We start from the raw sequence: 20,428 nt of genomic DNA, 5'->3' as shown, positions 1-20,428 counted from the left end.
TTTCTTCCTAATCTGTTCTGTATTCTTACTTTCCTTTCTATAAACTCAGGACTTCAAATTTAGGGACATTCATGCTACTGAACTTCCAAGTTTCTTGCTTCATGACCAACAGCAATGAGACCAGATGATGAGTTCTCTGGAGCGTTTCCCAGTCTCTGACTATTCCCACTTTGAAAGGCACGGGTACCAGAGGGCCTGGATGCTAATTTTGCAGAAGTTTAAAGTCAGTGGCCTATCACTGAAACCTTAGTTTTCTATACTTTGTCTTGTTTTATGAGTTCGAACGGAAATTCAAGCCTTAATTCCTAACAGAGTTACAAGGAGGTGGTAACAAACGGAGCCCAAGGCTTCAGAACTTGAGCAAAGCTCTCCGTGACCTTTTCTCAAGCCTGCCTCTCTGTTTGTCACTGAAAAAGTCGTGGTTATTCCAGAACACACAGATAAGTGTCTATGGAAATGGCTTGCGTCCTTTTCCCCATTAGTCTTCAATGGGTAAGAGGTTAGAGCTCCATAGAGTTCATCCCTTCTCTCGCCAAAGGATATGGCAGCTCTAAATTGCCCATAGTTGTAATTCCTGTCACCAACCTCACAGCCACCCAGCGATTTCAGACACAGTTGGGTGAATGTTTGAAATCCACCCTCACAATAGTTTAATAGGATTATATACATACCCTTATTAAAATATATAAAAATATATTCCTCACCCAAGCACGTGCTTATTGGTTTTATTTTTTTTAATTTTATATGTTTATTGATTTCAGAGAGGAAGGGAGAGGGAGAGAGAGATAGAAACATCAATGATGAGAGAGAATCATTGATTAGCTGCCTCCTGCATGCCCCCTACTGGGGATGGAGCCCGCAACCTGGGCATGTGCTCTTGACCCAAATCAAGCCAGGACCCAACAGTCCGCAGACCAACTTTCTGTCCACTGAGCCAAACCAGCTAGGTCGGGCAGTGGTTCTCAACCTTCTGGCCCTTTAAATACAGTTCCTCATGTTGTGACCCAACCATAAAATTATTTTTGTTGCTACTTCATAACCTTAATGTTGCTACTGTTATGAATCGTAATGTAAATATCTGATATGCAGGATGGTCTTAGGCGACCCCTGTGAAAGGGTTGTTCGACCGCCAAAGGGGACGCGACCCACAGGTTGAGTACCGCTGAGGGCAACTCACTGGTTTTAAAGAGAGGGAAAGAGAATGGGGGCAGAGAGAGAGAGAGAGAGAGAGAGAGAGAGAGGGAGAGAAAAACATCTATGTGAAAGCGAAACATTGATCAGTTGCCTTTCCGTGTGTCTCAGCTGGATTTGAACCCCCCAACATTTCAGTGTATGGGCACACTTGATTATGAAATTTTTCAAAATGACAACACAGGAGCCAGAAGGATGAGACCTAATCATAGCGCTCAAATCCAGCTGCTGTGGTTTCCCCAAAGCGATTATGTCTGATTACCACAAATGACTTAGTCCTCCAGTTATCTGAAAACTAGGTGACCCTTCTGTCCTCAGAGCTGTTTTGGGGGCACTGAGATTTACCTAGAAAAAGTGTGCACGTGGAGGGTTTTCCATTAAAAAAAGAAGTGGCGAATCACAGCAGCAAAATCTGTTCGCTCCCAGGTCCTCCGATTCAAAGGCTTTCTGGCAGCCACAGCAGATAAGGCCTTATCTTCCGCCCTCGCTTCCCTTCTCGGGCTCTCTGCACTGCCTGGCATATGCAAGGGGCCCCTAACCGCGGAGACCAACGCCCCCGAGGCAGCGGGGCCACCGGAGGGTCTGCGGCTTCCCGCAAAGCCCGGACGCAGCGAAGGGGCCGCCACACTTCCGGTGCCCGGCCCGCTGTTGGCCACACTTCCGGTGGCCGGCAAGGCGCTCGCCACACTTCCTGTTTTCCGCGCGGGAGGGGAGGGGAGGGGAGAGGAGAGGAATGGAGGGGAGGAGAGGGCTGGGAGGAGGGCCGGGAGGCGGCGGCGGCCCCAGTGCAGGCGTGGCGCGCGCGGGGCGGTCGCGGGCACAGAGCGTCCGCCTGGTCTCCGGAGCCGGGAGCAGCCTCGGCGGCCGCGCCTCCTGCCCTGCGTCCTTCCACCCGGCCCTCGGCCCCGCCGCGCGGCACGATGCCCGCCGTGGACAAGCTGCTGTTGGAGGAGGCTTTGCAGGACAGCCCCCAGGTACCTCCCGCCGCCCGGCCCCCCTCGCCCGCCGGCTGAGGCCGAGGAGGCCCCTCCGGCCGCCCCGGGGTGGAGGCTGGGAGTGCTCCCGGGGCCCCCTCGGGGGCGAGGGGGGCGGGCCCGGCCCTGCGTCCTGAGCCCGGGTGTCCCCGGAGGGGGCGTCCCCCTGGCTGAGCTGGAGGACCCCTGCAAGCCCCCCAGAGGCCCGAGCCTTTGTGTCCTGACCCCTTTCCAGAGCCCGCTGAACCCGACCGAGGCTGCCCGGCCTGGACTCGCGCTCCGCCGAGGACTAGCCGGGTGCCGCGGGCACAGGACTTAACCTCCCGGCGCCTCAGTGTTGTCATCTGTAAAATAGGGACATAATGACACCCGCCTCTCGGGATGGTTAGAAGTAAATAAGGAGACGCCTGTAAAGTTGTTAGAGACGGTGCCTGGTGCATTGTTGGTGAGGAGTCGCCTCTATTATTATCGTCTCTACTCTCAGCGATGTCATGGGACCTGGTGGATTTAGGGCCCGAGTGGGAGGCAGAGCCTGGCCCTCCCCCGCGGTACCAGGCCTCCCTTTGGCGCTGCTTTCCCATTTGTGAAGAGAACAGTAACAATAGCAGCCCTATTTGTCTCGCAGGAGGACTTCATTAGCGCCCGAGATGAGAGCCAGGTCCCCTGAGCTCTGCAGGTGAAGGCTGGTGTGTGCGTGCGCCCCGCAGCTGAGTGCAGAAGGATGGCATTCGTTCGCGATTCAGTGCGCCTTCGCCCAGGGAACTCTTCTTCTCCATTAACATTTCCCAGCTTCATATCTACTCCCCTGCTTCTGCCTCCCTGGTTATTTAAATAAGTCTGTTCCCTGGAGTCCCAACTCCTGAAAAATTAGAATGTGATTGACCTCTTTTCCTTTCCCAGTTTCTCTTGTCTTTCTGGGTCCTTTCCTTTTCCTTCTCAGTGAGTTGTAGTCCCGGGGTGATCGTTTGGGCTTAACCTATAGCCACCCTGCATCTCTCCAGTTCAGAATACGTAATCAAAGGGGCTGTGCATGCGGGCTTAGCTGCCTTGTGCCCACTTCTTTGTGAGGCATTGTAAGCAAGCTGTGATTTCGTCTTTTTAATTTGCATCTGCTGGTCTGATGGACTTTTCAAAGGTCTCTTTGAAGTCTCCACACGTCTGTCATGTGCTGGGACCAAAGCGCTTGGTAGAAGTCATTTCGCCCGTCCTCACACATATTGTGTGGGGTCGAAGACAATAGTGTAGATTGTCTAACTAACATTTTGAACAAGGATTTTCATATGCTTTGAAGTTGGAGAAACGGAGGTGCAAGGATGTATTGCCTTCCTAACTGAGCATGGCGATGGCTGAGCCAGTTTCGAGGGGTTGCACTAACTGTTGCTCTCACTGATATGTTTGTTACCTGAATTTTTATCTCTCACAAGCCACTATTTTTGGGTGGTTTACAGGATTTTCTCAGCTGGGAGTAAGTAGAAAGAGGCCTGGTGAACAAGACAGGAGACCTGGGTCCTAATTCTGGCTCGAACACCAGCTTATCGTGTGATTTGAGCAAGTCACTTACTCTGTCTCCATCCTGGCTCAGTTTTCTCATCTGCAGAATGAGGGACATGGAGCAGATAATCTTTAAGGGGCTTTAAACGCTTAAAATTGTACTGCATCTGCATGGTTTATAACTCAGCTTGTATGTGGAGGAGGCGGTTTAGAGGCATTGTCATTCCTATTAAATGTTCCTCTTCATGTAGGGAATTTGTCATTGCTTTTGAATTTGGGTGTCACCCCACTAGGTTTCTTGGTGAGGTTGTTGAATGGATGCTAACTTTCAAGAAGGTCTTTGGTAATCATCAAAGCAGATTTATTTAACATTTTTGGATGGGGCATGTGCCTGGTGCAGCTTTACTCCCAAGGAAACTCATAGACTTGAAACTGGAAGGAATCTAATCCAGCTCCTTTGTTTTATGTGTAAAGAATAAAAACAATAGCAAACACCTATATCATACATGCCAATCACTGTTCTAAATGCTTTACCTATATTCATTCACTTAATCCTCCCGACAACCATCTTCTGAGTAGGTGCTCTATTAAAATTACCAAGGAGCAGAGAAGTTAAATAACTTGCTCAAGGGTATACGCTATCAAGGGGCAGAGTCAGGATTGGAACCCAAGCAGTCTGCCCGTATTGTTCACATTAGCCCAGCTACCTAACACCTGGCTTTTCTGTCATCAGTGACCTAAAATGTTGTTTCACTGAAAGGAAAAGATCCTAAGAAACCACCTATTGTTTGATTCCTCTAGTTTCCTGTTGAGTAGTTATGAGGGTTGCTCCAGTAACCTGGTTGCACAGGATTCATTAAATGAACACAAAAGCTTTTGTATTTGAACATAGTGACCCAGGAAGAGATGAATAGCAATGCCGGACCTTAACCACATCTACTCAAGTCCTCCTTTGTAGTACCGCACGATGTCTCATACGGCTGGTTTATGTGCATACACATACTAGTAGTATTTCTGGTTACTTCTGACGCATGACAGGGCGAGTTTTAGGCATTGAGATACTTGTCTCCATTGCTGTTTGCTGGTGAGCCTCTGCTTCTCGCCAGGCGCTGCTAGGTGCTGGGGCGTAGTGACAAATGAGATAAGTGTGCCTGCCCTCCGCCGCTGCACGGTCTGTTCCCGCGACCGATAAGGAGAGCAGCAGTTCCAGTACAGTGTGCATACTGCTGCGATAGGGACACAAATGCAGCGTTGAGCGGAGGCAGCCCATGCCTCTTCGGGGGCTTATTCTCTTTTGTGTAAATAGTCCACTTTTGAGATAAGGTGAAGACAAAAGCACTGTTGCTTGCTGTTTGGTTTTAACTTTTTGTTTGTTTGTTTCCTTTGCAGTTGGCATAACCGAAGCACAGAGAGATGAAAGGCTTAGTTCTGAGATTGTGCAGTGAGTAGTCCAGCTGGGAATAGCCCTCTCTCACCAAACCAGGCCTGTCTTTAGTCGAGCAGGATGCCTCAGAACACAACATGGTGGTTATGTCTTCATTGTGGAGGGGTTTCCTCCCTCTCCCACTCTTCTCTTTGTTTACAGTACATTTCCTTTCAGTAGACAAGGTTCTACTGAGACAGTTCTCTCCCTCTGCCAAATGTTAGGTATAAGAGCTTTAATTGTTTTCACCTTACAAAATACTTAGATATATAATTTAAATATATATATATATTTTATAATCAGAGCTATTAAAATTATGCCATTACATAATTATATGGCTATTCTTTAGTAAAAAATGTCTCGGATTATTTTATTAGGTAACACCCAGTTCCTATAAGATAGAGAGATGATGTGGAGCTGAGGCTGTGTCCATAGGGTGTCAGGTTTTGTGTTTCTGGCCAGGGTAATAGAAAAAGATGGAATTCAGATCCTGATTCTGCCACTGTTAACCTTACGCAAGTTACTCAACCTCTCTTAGCTTGTGTTTTGACATCTCTAAAGTTAGAATAAAAATGGGTACTTAATGGAATTCTTCTGAAGAATAAATAGCATATATAAAGTGTCTTCATGCTTGCATGTCATTGTAACTCCATAAATGATTGCTGTTATTGTCTTTATAAGTGATATGCACCAATATCTTTCTGATATCTTTGTAGGATTTTTGAACAACTGCTGTATCTTTGCCTGGTTGTTGGTTTCATTCCTTCTTTATGCCTCAGAACATTCCTGTTCCACATACGAGTTTAAGGAGATGTGGAGCTGGTAAATGATATTGTTAGTGGTGATGTTAGACCTCAGTTCTTGAGTTCTGCAAAGAATGAATTCAGGGTCAAGAACTCTAGCACAAGAAGTTGACTAACCTTTTAGAAAGAAAGTTACAGAGGCAGAAGCAGTGAACCAGCTGGGCCGTGTGGACTTGGGAAACAAGTCACAGAGGCAAAAAAGGGCCTGAGAGCTTAGGAGAAGGGAAGCAAAGATACATGCTGAGGGAAGGAGGGGGTGGGGAAGGCCTGGGCACTGGTCCTTTGCCTTAAGGGTTTTTATGTCTTTTCCAAAAGGGGGGATTTTAGGAGAAGTCTCAAGGATCTCAAAAAAATATTCATCAACTTTCCAGGTGGGTTTTTTCAGGGTCACGGTCTCTACTGATTGGTTGGCACTAGGGTAGGGGGGGTCACTAGTCACTGTATCTGGTCCTAATGTCAGTTGTGGTGTTGCTTTGTCTGGTTTTGCTTCTTTTCTGGGCAGGGAGCTGAAACATAACTGAGGCCTAGATGTTATCTCTAGTTTGACCAAAACTCTGTCTCTGTGGTCAGCAGACAGGAGGCTTTGCTCCTAAGGTTATTTAATGTTGATCAGAACCTCATTGTCCCGAGAGCTTAATGCTTAAGGGAGTGGTCCAGCAAAGGAGAAAGAAGCAGGTGAGTCAGGGTGCTGGATGGGGCCAGTTTAAATCAGCCATCTGTCTCAGTTTTCCTCATTCTGCTTGCCAAGGAATTTTCTTAACTTTGTACTATGTTGCCTAATATCCAAACAGTGTCTGAGATAGCTGGGGATATTCTTTTTCCAGGGGAGATCATGGCCTGGTTAAATTACAAAGGGAAGATTGGAATTTTCTTGGCAGTTTTAAATATGGTTTTAAAATTAGTTTTAAATATGTCATGGTAAATATGTCCAAAGAAAGAAAAACAACACTTGCGATATGGTTCTTGGCAGTTACCATAGGTGAGAGCATGACAGTAGCCGACCAAAGAGAAGCCAGCCAGACAGCCTTTATCCTGCCTTCAGGCAGGACTGTGAGATGTGGACCAAAGGGCATGCCCACGGGTCGAACTTACCCTGCTGGGGGACGGATGCAGCCTCCCACAGTGGAGGAAGCATGGCGGTTGGGACCAGCCACACGGGGGTTCACATCCCAGGCCTGGGAGGCTGAGGAAGTTTCCTAACCGCGATGAACTTCAGTTTCATTATTTGTAAAGTGGGGTTGGTTCTCATCTACTTCGGTTAAGTTGTTGGAAGTATTAAATGAAGTAACAAATATTTAGTGCTCAGCACAGCGTCTGACACATAGGTACAGAGTAAATGGTAGTTTTAGTTTTCTATCTTTTTTTTCTTTCCCTGTTTTTATTTTTTATTTTCAAGAAAAACGATTTTAAGTATAATAATGTTACATGCAATAAACAATATTTCAAGGAAAACAATTTTAAGGATACAGTCTCTATGCGGTCTCCACTTTCGCTCCTCGGGTGTCAGGGTTCTCTCCTGCGAGTTTTCCGTTATTATTCAGAAAGTTTTCCTGTATTTTGGTTGTAATACCAGTTTGTTCCTGGGAGCATGTCCATGCAGCATCCACTTACTCTGCTGCCATTTTTAATCTCACGTTCCCTTCCCTCGGTTGCAGGCTCCTCCTTGGCGCTGTTCCTGGTCGGGCGCATGTAGCTAGTTTTCTTTCTATTCTCTTCGTGGAGGATATTTACAGAAGTTCTCTCTTTTCATCTTACTTCCCATTTTCCATTCTATTTTATTCCTAAAAGTATTGAAAACAATAAATAGGACGCAACTAAATGGATGTCAGTTGTAGTAAAAAAATTAAATATCCCCAATCCAGTTGTATCCCTCTCTTTCCTTCCCATTTTCCTACACATATTAGTCATAGCAAAGAAAGATATTAGAGTCATAACATTGGTGGGCTCCTACTGCACTGGCACCGGGAAGGGTCCTCTACTATTAGATGGCATTTATGGGCAGCTGCCTAGGTAACAGTGTTGCTGTAGTGTTAAAATGAAATCATACATGCAAAGCCTTTAGTGTCCAGAATATAATAAGCAATGAAAATTCATTATCTTTTGTGTCATCAGTATCATTTGCTATCACTATATGTCAGGCACTGGTAGGTGCTTTATAGGCACTCATTACCTCATTAACTCTGCAAATTTGGATCCAGGACTGATAGGGTCCCAGGTTGATCCCAGGTCCTTTGAGAGGCACCAGCAGACTAAGCTCCTGGAGAATGTAGAGTTGGTTCTCATCACCTTTGAGTTTCAGTTCCCAGCATGATGGTTCGCCAGATACTGGATGGAAGGCAGTAAATGAATGAATAGAGAGTGATAGACCATCCAGTGTAGGTTCTAAGAATGTCCTGTAACAATCGTTTTTCCCCCCAAAATAAAAAGTATACTTTAAAGAAATGGAATGAAGAATTCTAAACCAATGTTTTTCATCTGCTGGTTGATATCCATTAATGGATGATTAGATCCAGTAGGACACAACCGAGATTTTATTTACAAGTGGAACAGAACAGAATGGAATAGAAAAAAAGGCTGTGTGTGTGCATACTAATGATATTCTTTGGTAAAATGTGTTTTGTACTGTGGATTTTAATTGTAAAAAGTTTGAAGAACTCTGTTTTAGCAGACAAATTACACACTATCTGCACCCTGTGATATTTTGATCTCATTGAGAGCTTTTAAAAAAACGGGTCTTACATTTTCCTTATTCGTTGCATTCTGGTCCTGTGGATAAGGACTGTCCTGAGAGAGTACAGTGGTCTCAGAGCAGGTATTTTTAGCCTCCGTGATTACCTGGGGCAAAGCCAGGCTAAGCGTGTATTGCTGTGAAGGGCACCAGTTTGTGGAACAAACTCTCCAAGTGCCTAGGTTTCTGCTCCAGTTTATTGAGATGCTTTGAGGTCAGTTATTGCTCTCTTACCAGAGATAGGTTAGAAGAAGAAAGAAGGACTTGGAACTTACTTGTAGGGAAATAATAAGCTTTAATGGATTGTTCATTGTAAAGTGCTTTGCTATCACCTCATAAAGGCATTTCCATAACTTACTCTCCATTCTAAGTCTGTTTTCTGAAATAGAGATCCCATGATCATTAACGTGGTATTTTAAAATCCCACTCTGCTGGGCACATTAACAGAAGTCCCCTGAGTAGATATGGTCTCTTTTTTTTTTTTTTTTTAATATATTTCTTTATTGATTTCAGAGAGGAAGGAAGAGGGAGAGAGAGATAGAAACATCAATGATGAGAGAGAATCATTGATTGGCTGCCTCCTGCATGCCCCCGACTGGGGATCGAGCCCGCAACCTGGGCATGTGCCCTTGGCCGGAATCGAACCTGGGACCCTTCAGTCCGCAGGCCGATGCTCTATCCACTGAGCCAAACCGGCTAGGGCTAGATATGGTCTCTTATCTGATGCCTTGGTATTTCTTCAGACACCATCCCATGTATAACTACGTCCTTACTGCTCAGCGTGTGTCAGATAGGAGATACCTTTCACCAGTGACATTGCTCCCCCGCTCCCGGAACACTGCGGAGTTAGTCTTCCCGAAGAAACTGAACTAGAGTTCTTGTTAAGTTGCTGGTTGAGTTTTGTGCCCAGATCTACCGCTGGTGGACCCAGGGTACACAACATTTCCTGGCCGTGAGTTTGCAAATTGGTTGGATAATGTATGACGAAAGACATGGAAATTGACTGTAGTACTGTAAGGGGAAAGAGTGACAGCCTCTTGCAAGATGTCCAAGACAGCAGAAACCAGACAGATGGTTAGCTGCTGGTGATGCAGTGCTGGTGTCCACGCCCTGGGTGCACAGACAGGCCTGACATGGTGTTCAGTTTATGGGATCGAAGGGAGAGGCTGCCCTTTTAACACTTTTTTTTTTACTTGGATGGACTTACTGGTGCTGAGGTAGAGACAGATAATAGTCCTGAGTCTTAATCTTTAAAAGACTGGCTTTCCTTTGCTGGCCCCAATACTCAAATTGTATTGTTTGCCCCGGTTCTGTGGTCTAAAGGATTAGAAAAGGAGTTCTAAATTAAAGCTTTAGGAATCAACTAGTACTAGTACCTAAAAGAATAAAGTCAGAGAACAGGCACCTTCTCCCCCGATTTCTGTGTATGTGTTTTCTACCTCCTTTGTAACTTTTCCACTTAGAAATAGCATTGTTCTCTTTTCTTCATTCCTCGCAGACTCGCTCTTTACTGAGTGTATTTGAAGAAGATGCTGGCACCCTCACGGATTATACCAACCAGCTGCTCCAGGCCATGCAGCGCGTCTACGGAGCCCAGGTAGCCTGCTGCCCCCCCGCACCCCCCCTGCCCGAGAGGCAGAGTGGGGGCCCTCTGCCCTCATCTGGAACTTCTCTCAGGAAGTTGAGAAATTTGAAGTAAAACACCATTTAAATTTTTGAAATAAAATCAGATTTGTTTTTCTCACTTCTGTCCACCTTCAAAAACTGAGGACAGTGTTTTCATTGCTGAAAAAAAGAGGGTGATTTCTCTGTAACTAGTAGAAAGGGACCACATCACTCTTTCAATTTTTAAAAAAATTCAACCCCAAAGGGAAACATCTGAGTCTCCTCTTCCTACTTGTGAATGAGTGGGTTCAGTATTATGAAACATGCCCTTTGTCTGTCTCATAAGTTAGGCAGTCTTAGATGTCAGTGCGGGTGGGTAAAGATGTTTTTTCAAGCGCTCCTCTGAAAAGACTTGAGTCACAGTTCTAAAACTATTGGTGGCTTCTTTGTTTTGAGGAACAACTATCTCTGGCTTGCAAAACCATGGAAAATAAATTGCTGAGTAGCAAAAGTGAATCTTTTTAAGATCAAGAAGTGCCCATGTATGTTACTTTTCAAGAGAGGACTTGAGAGTTACTTAAAAATAAAATTCATTATGTTACACATCAAATTGTTATGGCAACTGATGCTTTTGATTATTGATTTTTTTTGCTGATTTACAGCTGTACATGTTAATATTTCTTTTCCTCATTGATGATTTGTAAATAAATACCACATTCAGTACATAATAACAATATATATTAATACTCATGTATAGTCATTATTATACTAGAGGCCCGATGCATGAATTTGTGCACGGGTGGGGTCCAGCCAGCCCACGGCGATGGGGGCCGATCAGGGCGGGCTGGTCGGGGTGGGGGTGGGGGGAGGGAGCCTCGGGCAGTTGGCTGGCCGGCCCCACCCCCGATGGGGGTTGGGGAGGGCCAACAGGGGCAGGGATGGCTGGGGGGAGGGGCCTATCGGGGTCCCTATTGGGCCGATTGGCCACTGCTGTGCACGTCATAGTGACTGGTCGTTCTGGTCGCTTGGCTTTTATATATATATATGTAGCTCTTAATATGTTATATAATCATTTATTATTGTCATCATTGTTTTATTAGTCATTTATTCATGTCATATGTGGACTCAGTCCTTGCCATTAGGAGCTTACAATTGGGCTGGGAGACAGAACAATGACTTCAGAGTGTTAGTTCTAGGAGAGAAGGGGACCCAGCGGAATTGTGTTGGGCACCTAAAAGGAGGATGATGGTGAGAGTTGAGGTTTATTGAATACTTTTACATGGATCATTTCATTTAAATTCTCAACAACTCTGTGAGGTGGGTATTATTCTTATCCTCATTTTATATAGGTCTAGAGCAGTGGTCAGCAAACTCAGTCAACAGAGTCAAATATCAACAGTACAAAGATTGAAATTTATTTTGAGAGCCAAACTTTTTAAACTTAAACTATACAGGTAGGTACATTGTTATTAACTTAATTAGAGTACTCCTACGGCTTAGGAAGAGCCACACTCAAGGGGCCAAAGAGCCGCATGTGGCTCGCAAGCCACAGTTTGCCGACCACAGGTCTAGAGGATTAAGAATTCTGTTGATGAGTAACTTGACCAAGTCCATCCCATTAATACATGGCAGAGCAAGTCAGCCTGAAGTCAGAGCCCAAACCCTTAATACTAAGCATGGGAATGGTAGCCTGAACTAGGTTAGTGGCAGTAGAAATGGAAAGAAGTGGATGAATTTCAGAGGTATTTAGTGCGCGGATCAGAAATTGATTGGATGTGAAGTGGTCGGGTGGGTAAAGGATGAATCAAGAGTAATGCCCAGGTCTTTGAATTGAACATCAGTGTGGATAGTTGGGAAAACACAGGAAGAGGGGTGTGTGTGTGTGTGTGTGTGTGTGTGTGTGTGTGTGTGATGGCTGGGCTGTCAATCACCCAGAGATCAGGCCAGAGATGTAGATTTGCAAGCTAAAATGTATAATGCAACTATAGCTTACTAATTGGAACTAATTCTTTGACCAAACGAATTGTGTTTATTTGTAATGTTGCTTGCTTCTTTGGTATGACATGCAGAAAGAAACTGGGCACATACTTTGTCAAATTTTTTAAGCCCTATTTATATTGTATGTCTTTGTATTTTTTCCTAATTATTCAGAATTGAAGAAAATAGAAAAATTTTTTTACTGGGCTTATATCTGAACTTGTGTGCTGTTCAGCAATTTAAATATTGTCGTGAAATGATTTGTTTCCTGTTTAAGGTATAAGAACACCAAGACTTAAGGGACTGTGTCTCTGCCACTCCCAGGGGTCTCTGCTCTGCCTTTCCATATCTGTCAGAGTCATTTGCTTGGAGATGTTCAAGCGCTCTCTTACGCGTTGTGTCTTTTGAGCCAGAAAACTACATTTTGCCAAAGCTAAGTAGGTTTTGCATTCCAAAAGGCTGTAACTGGCTTTTCATTCACACCACATGACCATCACATGGGTTCTCCTCCCAGCCAGAAACCCTTCCTCCTGCCTCGGCATTTCCTGCAGCAGAGGCTAGCGGGAACAGCTGGTTAGTGCTTCCAGAATCGGCAACAGCACCAAGCTTTCACATCAGCTGGGTCAGGTCATTGGTTTCTCAGGTTTAAAGACTTAGGTGTTTTGTTTTGTTTTTAATTTTAAAAGAAGAAAACTTTCCTGAATCCTCTTTGATGGGTTTATTTATATATATGTAGTATTATTTCCCAATGTTTTCATTCAACTTTTTTCACCAAGTTATGTTTTCTTGGTTTACTTAACATTGTTCCATAAATACTTTATACCTAGATCTGTTGAATTAGATTGATAGTTTTATTTTTAAAAACAGAGGTACTTATTAGCAAAATGTAGTTTTTCATTATATTTTAAAAACCAGGTTTATGCTTCTGATAAATGATACATGTTCATAAAAGATATTTTAAATCGGGCCACATAGTAAATTGCTGTATTCTGATATAGCAAATGCCCTTCGTACCTGTTTGAGGAAGAGGAAGGGCAAGGCAAACTAGAGGAAAGCTACGTGCGCAGTTTTGCAGATTGTGGCTGGTTGGGGAGATTTTAAATTGTATTTGGCGTAAGTGCTAGAATGAAGTGACAGTCTAAGCTGTCTTCAGCATTTTATAGCAGTCCTCGAGTCACATCTGATCTTTTCACTGTCAGGTGTGCCTTTGCACGTGGTGGGAATGGAGTACTCCATTATACGTTTTTCGAATGAAGGAAGCTGTACGCATTTCTCAGGCATTAACAAAGCAGAGACAGGTTACTTAGAAAGATCTGCTATGTTTCCAACTATTGGCTAAATAAGTTAAAAACCTCTGTAGTGTCTGAATAGATGCATATTCTTACCTGGGCTATTGCAGCATTCTCCTAAATGGTCTTCCTGTCTTCAGGGAGATGTCCCCTTCAATCCCTGCGCCCCCCTACAGCTACATTTATTGCATCCGAACCGCCCTTCCCTCCCTGGCTTCAGATGCCTCTGTGGCTCCCTGTGACAGCGCAGCAGAGGTTCGTGAACTGAGCATCAGCCGCTCCTTGGCTCTTCTTTCTATGCCATTCCTGCTGCCAGACACCCCCTCCCACCCTCCCCTGCCAAGTGTCTTCCTGGCTTTTAAGACTGACCTCAAGTCCGAGATGTGCCTGACACCTTCCTTTCTAACTTTTCTCCCTTCCTGGCCAGAATGCACCTGTGTGCCCAGATGCCTGTGTACTTGTTGGTCAGAGCACTTACAATATAGCACGTGGGGCTTCCTTGTCCTTCTGTGAGCTGAGCTCCCTGGGAGCAGACTCTCTGTCTCCCATGCCCAGCACCATGCCTCCCCCCTGAATGTTGGACACACAGGTGTCGAATGAAGGACTGAATTCAGAACGTCCCCTCCTCGGGTCCTTAGCTAGGGCGCTATCATCCAGACTAGAGCCCAGTTTTCTGTGACTCCCACCTCCTTCCCCACTTAGAACATGCTGCTGTTTTGCCTCAGGAATACCCCGCAGATCTCTGCCACCTTCTCCTCTTTCTGGTTCGGGCTCAGACATTTGTATCTCTCACTTGACTTCTTCAAGTGGTCTCCTGACCCTCGTGCCATGGTCCCCTTCAGTGTTTCCTTCTGCCACAGCCACTCATGATTTTTCTTCTGCTCATGTCCGATCGTGTCATTCTCTTGCCCAACTCCCTCAGGGCTTCCGTGTTGCCTCCAGAATCAAGGCCTGCTCCAAACTCAGCTTTCTACCTCCGTTCCTGCGGCACTCCCCCTCCTCCCATGTGCCTCCCACCCCGAGGTCTCCTGAGCTAGAGCGAGCCCTGACCCCAGCTCTGGGGTACGCACTGGCACATGGGACTGTCAGCCCCTTGGCTGTAGGCAACATTATGGCCACACACTTGGAATAGGTCAAAGCAGATGCCTCCATTGTGGCTGACTGTAGTGGGTTTCCTCTGCCCCTGCTCCCATCCTCTCCCTCACACTCAGCATGGGTGGCACGTCCGCAGAGGCTTGGGGGCTTTCAGGTGGCCTTTGCAGTTGGGAAGCGCTCTGTGCCACCGTAAGGTAAACACTCCTTTGCCAAAAGCTCGGTTTTCCTTTCGGGGTTGCCAGTCGCCGGTCTTCCTGCCTTGGCGACAGCCTTAGGAAGTTCTGTTTAACATAGGAGACCCTGTCAGTAAACCCGTCACCGGGTCACCTTTTTAAAGGATTCTTAGGAGGCAGCAAGGAGCACAGGTAGTAAGCAGATTGCTGTTGCAGAGCATCGAAAGAACGTGCCTCTCAAACCCACTCAGGATCTGAAAGGCCACCTCTTTCCTGGACCACAGCTAGAACAGTGTGGGATCTATGTTCCTATCACAGGCCCTGCGGGGCCTGCCCGCTGTGGGGTTTGGGTTAGAATAGCATGGTGTTAAGAACTTGGGCTTTGGGTTTTGAGTCTGCCAGGTCTGACTTAAGTCTCTGCCTTGCCGGTTACAAGTTGTGTGATTTTAGAAAGCTGTCCTTTCTGATAGTCCCTCTCTACCTCGTAGATGCATTGTTAGGATTAAATGTGATCGTATGAAAAACATTTAACAGCAATGCCACTTGCTAGGAAGAACTCAGTAAATGTTAGCAGCTTTCTTTATTATGATGATGACCAATATTTACTCTTTACTCAAGCTCGTTTTGCAAGTCTTGCTGCAGAAATAATTGTGTGGGCTGACCTGACAGGGTGTGGGTTAATCAGCTGATGATGGTAAACATTTCATAAACCTTTGTCTACAGTACATTAAGGTGAGTCAGGTTACAGATGGTCTTGTAAGGTGCTCTGTACAGGGAAGGTTTGTTTCTTTTCAGGATGCGTGACGGACCATTTTGTGCTTCTGGCTTGTTCCCAGTGAAATTGTGCTGATAGAACAGAATCTTGCTGCCTGAAGTCACACACATGAACATATACAGCGTCTCCATACGGGATTTCTGGGGGAGACGTGGCAGAGTCCGCTGGACACGGTGGTGTTGGAGAGCAGCTGTTGTGTGCTGTGCCCCGCTTCCCTATGCTGCAGCGGGCGTGTGAGCAGCACACACGTGCTCTCCTGTAGCCTGGGTGCAGTCTGATGCTGGCAGCTGCCTGGCCGGTTTTTCCATTACATTTGCAGCACTTACCAGAACGCTCGAAAGAAGAGAAGAATTCAAGCAGCCCGTAGCCCTTGCTTGTTTTGAAGGCAGGGAGGGTGGCATCTTCTCTGTTGGCCAGTCTCTAAAGGATACAGATATGAGGGAGCGATATTTTAGACTTAGCCAAAATAAAAAAAAATTAAAAAAGAATGAGGTAGAAGAACAGAAAATGATTCTTGGATCTGAAATAGTGTAGCTTAAAGGAGAGCCTGCTGAGGGAGCGGTGGCAGAGAGGTGGGCCTTCTGAGACATTTACTGTCTAAAGCAGGATCAGCAATATCCTGTCCTATTTTTATTACTATTTTTTATTTTGGTAAGTAGAGTGCTTTTGGAATGAAGTTACACTCATTCATGTATGTTGTTGATTTGGCTGCTTTCATGCGACAACCACAGAGTTGAACAGTTGTGACAGAGACCATGTATCTCACAAGCCAAAAATAATTACTGTCTGTCCCTTTGCAGGAAAAGTTTGTCAACTCTAGGCTAAAGCAGAGATCTTCTCTACTATCTCTTAGCAGGACTTGGGATTTTAGAGAGTACTGTTTAAGCATCAGGCAAACTTGGATTCATATCCCAGCCCAGCTGCTGACTGGCTGTGTGGCCTTGGACAGGTAGCTTAACCTCTCTGTGCCTGTTTCTTCAACTGTAAAACTGAGTTAATAATTAGAACCTGCCTACAGGGTTGTGAGAATGAGCTAAGGCCTGGAATGCGCTCAGGGTGGCATCTGGCATGAATTAATTGTAAACTAATTGTAAATGTTAGCTGCTGCTGTTAGGGTGATTCTGTGGGTCTATGAAGTGTAGTCTGCATGGTGCTACCCCAGGCAGATGCCAAGGTAGCTTGAACAAATCCATTTTAAACCCATTGCCACTAACTCAGAGGAGTAAGAGAGTCTCTGATGTAGCTGAGAATTAGCCCAGTGGCTGGGCTAAGATCCTTGTTCCCATGCACTCTGATCTTCAAAACAACACTGCTGAAGAGGGGCTGTCTTCTGGCTGTTGCTTCATCCTTGTCCAGTCATTTGTGACATTTTCTTGTAGGATTAGTAAGTATTTTCCTCCCTGACACCATGATTTCCTGGTATTGTTTTAAACTTAGAATTCAGATGAACCTTCTAAACTTGTTCATTCATTCACCAAACCTTTGTTGAGTGCCTGCTGTGTGCTGGGAACTGCTGCACATCCCTGTCTGGATGCTGACAGTGCTTGTGGACCGGTCCCTGGCCTTCCTCCTGGCTGCCAGCTCTGGCTGGTTTTGAAAGGGGTAGCACCCCAGTAGGATGCCAAAGCCAGGACCTTTCATTATGTTTGCTTGGCTTTATTTTGGGGGGAAGGGGAGAGGGCCACATTTCAGGGTCCATTAATGCCTGTTCGTTGGAGCAACTGAAAGAATTCAGGGAAAGGGTTAGCCAGCTGGCTGTAAAGAGGGTCCAAAAAGGAGGATGAGGCTCTGCTGGGTCTTGCAAAGGAGGACCGTGAAAAATAGAAAAGTCTCTGGAGAACTGAGGCCTTGCCCCTAATGGAACAGCAAACTCAGGAGGACCAAGGCCAAGGCAGGCCAGCCCCCCCTCTCCCCACCTCCCTCTCCTCCAGGCCAGACCTGGTGGCTCTGCCCTTCTGTTAGGAATAAGCCGTGAATCTAAAGAGAAGCTTTAACCGAGCTTGGGAGACATAAGACACGTTTTCTAGGCTGGATGCACTGGTGGTGGGGATAGTTACAGAAAACTGCCGTGGAGCCAGAGATTAGAGGGATGAGTAAGAGAAGAGGAAAATGGACAGTGAAAATTGGCACAAAATGGGCCTCCCCGGCTTTGCAGCCGTGCTTCTGTGTTACAGTCTATCATTACCGACCCAGTGCTGTTGGGTAGGATCGGATCATGTCCTGGTGCTGCTGAAATCCCCATTGCACCTAGAATGAAGTCTGAATCTGGGCCGCCGAGTCCTGCGTGCCCTGGCTCTGCCTGCCCTCCAGCCTCGTCCTGCCTCCATGCTCTGCACCCCCTACTCCACTCCTCTCCCTGTATAGCTCTTCCAACAGGCTGTGCGTTTTTCCCACAGGAGGCCCCTCCTGGAAAGCTGTCCCCATGGCTCACTCCCAGTGTTTCGTCAGGGTCTGCTTAAAGCATCTCTTCCTTACCGACCCTCCGGCTCTTCCTGTCAGAACCCCCTGACGCATCCAGTATTCCCTTTGCGGCTCTCATTATGCTCACAACTATGTTTTTGATGTCTGCTTTCCCAGTAAGCCCTGAGGGAGCACAGGGACCATGTCTTTGTTGACCCTGTTATAATTGTTCCTTACATTTGTTTATTGACTCAGTAACCAGGAGCAATACTTTGTAAATGGTTGGGGGCGGGGCACAAGCTTTAACCTTTTATTTTACAAATAATTTCTGAGCAAAATAATTATTTTACACACATATTTTAAAGGAATTCTCTGAGGTGCCATTTTTCAGTGACTGTACACACATTGGACAAGTCTCACTTGCTTTTCTCTTCTCTGCAGAATGAAATGTGCCTGGCCACTCAACAGCTTTCTAAGCAGCTCCTGGCATATGAGAAACAGGTAACTTGATACTTATATGGCATGTGGAAAGTGCTCAGGACTTTCTTAACTGGAGTTCTTTAAAAGAAATTCTCCAAAGGCTTTTTTAAGAGACCTTCTATCCTCCTTCCCCCTTTCCCTCTCTTTTTTTCCATAATCCATTTCCATTTTTTCTTGTCTTTTCCTTTCCCCTGATAAATTCTCAATGGTGATTATCTTAGAGTCTGTATGATGCCTTCTCACTAGCCTACAGAAGTAATCAGCTGCCCTTGAGGGAGGGTTCATGGTCCCTGAGAGACTACAAATGAATTGACACTAACAATTCCAGGAAATAAATGCAGATACCATGATGTCTGAACAGAGGGAGATGGCCAGCGAAGGAATAGTTTAGGAGGGGCAGTTGTGTGCTAGATGCTCTGGCGTGCCCTGCTCTTGGGAGAAGAAAGGAAGTTGGTGTGGAGGGCATGTGTGGTGGGGTGATGCCGTGGTGCTGAATTCCCAAGCATTCCACAATACCTGGCTCTCTTATTCTTTGGTCTTAGAATTTTGCTCTTGGCAAAGGCGATGAAGAAGTAATTTCTACACTTCACTACTTCTCCAAAGTGGTGGATGAGGTAAGTTAGCAACATGGCAAAAAAAATTGTTTTATTCGTTTTTGAACTTTCAGCTATTACTTTGGTCCACTTTCCATATTTAGATACCTACTTAAATATCTGAGATGTTATTTCAACTTGTTGATATTCCAAGGTTTGTTTCATAAAAGAGGTTGTATACTATCATATGTTTCCATTTTGAGGGGAAGGGCTTTGATATACATGAGCAATAAACCAAAAGAAAGATTTCCAAGAATTTAGTTTCCTAAGGAGGGTGCATTAGCCTCTCAGAACTGCTGTAATAAATTACAAGTATGTGGCTTAAAACCATAGACATTTATTTTCTCGCAGTTCTGGAAGCCAGAAGTGTGAAATCGAGGTGTTGGCAGGGCCATGCTCCCTCCGAAGACTCTAGAGCAGTGGTTCTCAGCCTTGGCTGCACATTAGAATCACCTGGGAATCTTTTTAAAATCCTGATTTCTGGGCCTCATCCTCCGGAAATTCTGTTTCTTTGCTATGGGGTGGGGCCACAACATTAGTAACAAAGGAACAGAATTTCCGGAGGATGAGGCTCAGAAATCAGGATTTTAAAAAGATTCCCAGGTGATTCTAATGTGCAGCCAAGGTTGAGAACCACTGCTCTAGGGGGTGGGGGGGGGATCCTTCCTTCCTCTTCTGGCTTCTGGTGGTTCCAGATGGTTCTTGGCTGTGGCAGCATCACTCCCACCTCACCCTGCCTTCACGTGGCCTTCCCGGATTCCACCTCACCCCCATGTTTGTTCTCTTTTCTGTGTCCTCTCTTCTCGTAAGGACACTTGTCCTTGGATTTAGGGCCCACCTGGATAACCCAGGATGATCTCATTTCAGGACCCTTTGTTACATCTGCAGAGACCATTTTCTCAAATATTCACATGCTCGGGGTGAGCATTTCTTTTGGGGGAGCAGGATTCCACTCACTGAAAAGGGTTTCATACAAATGTTCTGGTAGCTGTATCTTATAATCCTCTTGGAAGGTTTGTGGAAACGGGTATTATTGTAGGAAAAGTGCGTAAATCCTAATTGTAAAAAAAAAAAAAGCTCAGATGCTACTAGTGCTGGGCAGAATCCTCTGCAAAATTAGGTAGATTTAAACTGTTTCCTCTTTCAAGGAGTTTGCAAATTTGTCGTAGAAAATCGTGACAAAAAATAAGCAAAAAAAGAGAATATGCAGATGCCACTGAACTGTTGAATCATTAATACAAAGTAGCACTATCTTCAGATTATAAAATGAGAAACTAACATTCATGTAAAATTGTACTGATAGCATTTTCATTCATTCAGCAAATCAGTCAAGTTCATTCGACAACCATGATTGACCACCTGCTGTTTAGCAGGTGCTGTTCTGGGCACTGAGGATGCACCAGAGAACAAGTTGACCGGTTCTTTTTTAGC

At 45.5% G+C, this 20,428-nt stretch overlaps 1 protein-coding gene across 1 annotated transcript in view; it reads left to right on the top strand.

The window, feature by feature from the left end:
* Nucleotides 1-1,906: 1,906 nt before the first annotated feature.
* The window catches only part of APPL2 (adaptor protein, phosphotyrosine interacting with PH domain and leucine zipper 2), a 41,348-nt gene continuing 22,826 nt past the window's right edge, over nucleotides 1,907-20,428 (top strand). The window contains exons 1-4 of the mRNA XM_081082892.1: nucleotides 1,907-2,165; nucleotides 10,109-10,207; nucleotides 18,366-18,425; nucleotides 18,947-19,018. Coding sequence (XP_080939018.1) covers nucleotides 2,112-2,165; nucleotides 10,109-10,207; nucleotides 18,366-18,425; nucleotides 18,947-19,018 — 285 coding nt within the window. The 5' untranslated portion in view covers nucleotides 1,907-2,111. The remainder of the gene's footprint in view (nucleotides 2,166-10,108; nucleotides 10,208-18,365; nucleotides 18,426-18,946; nucleotides 19,019-20,428) is intronic.

Source organism: Myotis nattereri (assembly GCF_964212035.1).
Source record: "Myotis nattereri genome assembly, chromosome: 2".
NCBI lineage: Eukaryota > Metazoa > Chordata > Mammalia > Chiroptera > Vespertilionidae > Myotis > Myotis nattereri.
The sequence above is the reverse complement of the archived record's forward strand: the minus strand, read 5'-3'. Positions and strand labels throughout refer to the sequence as shown.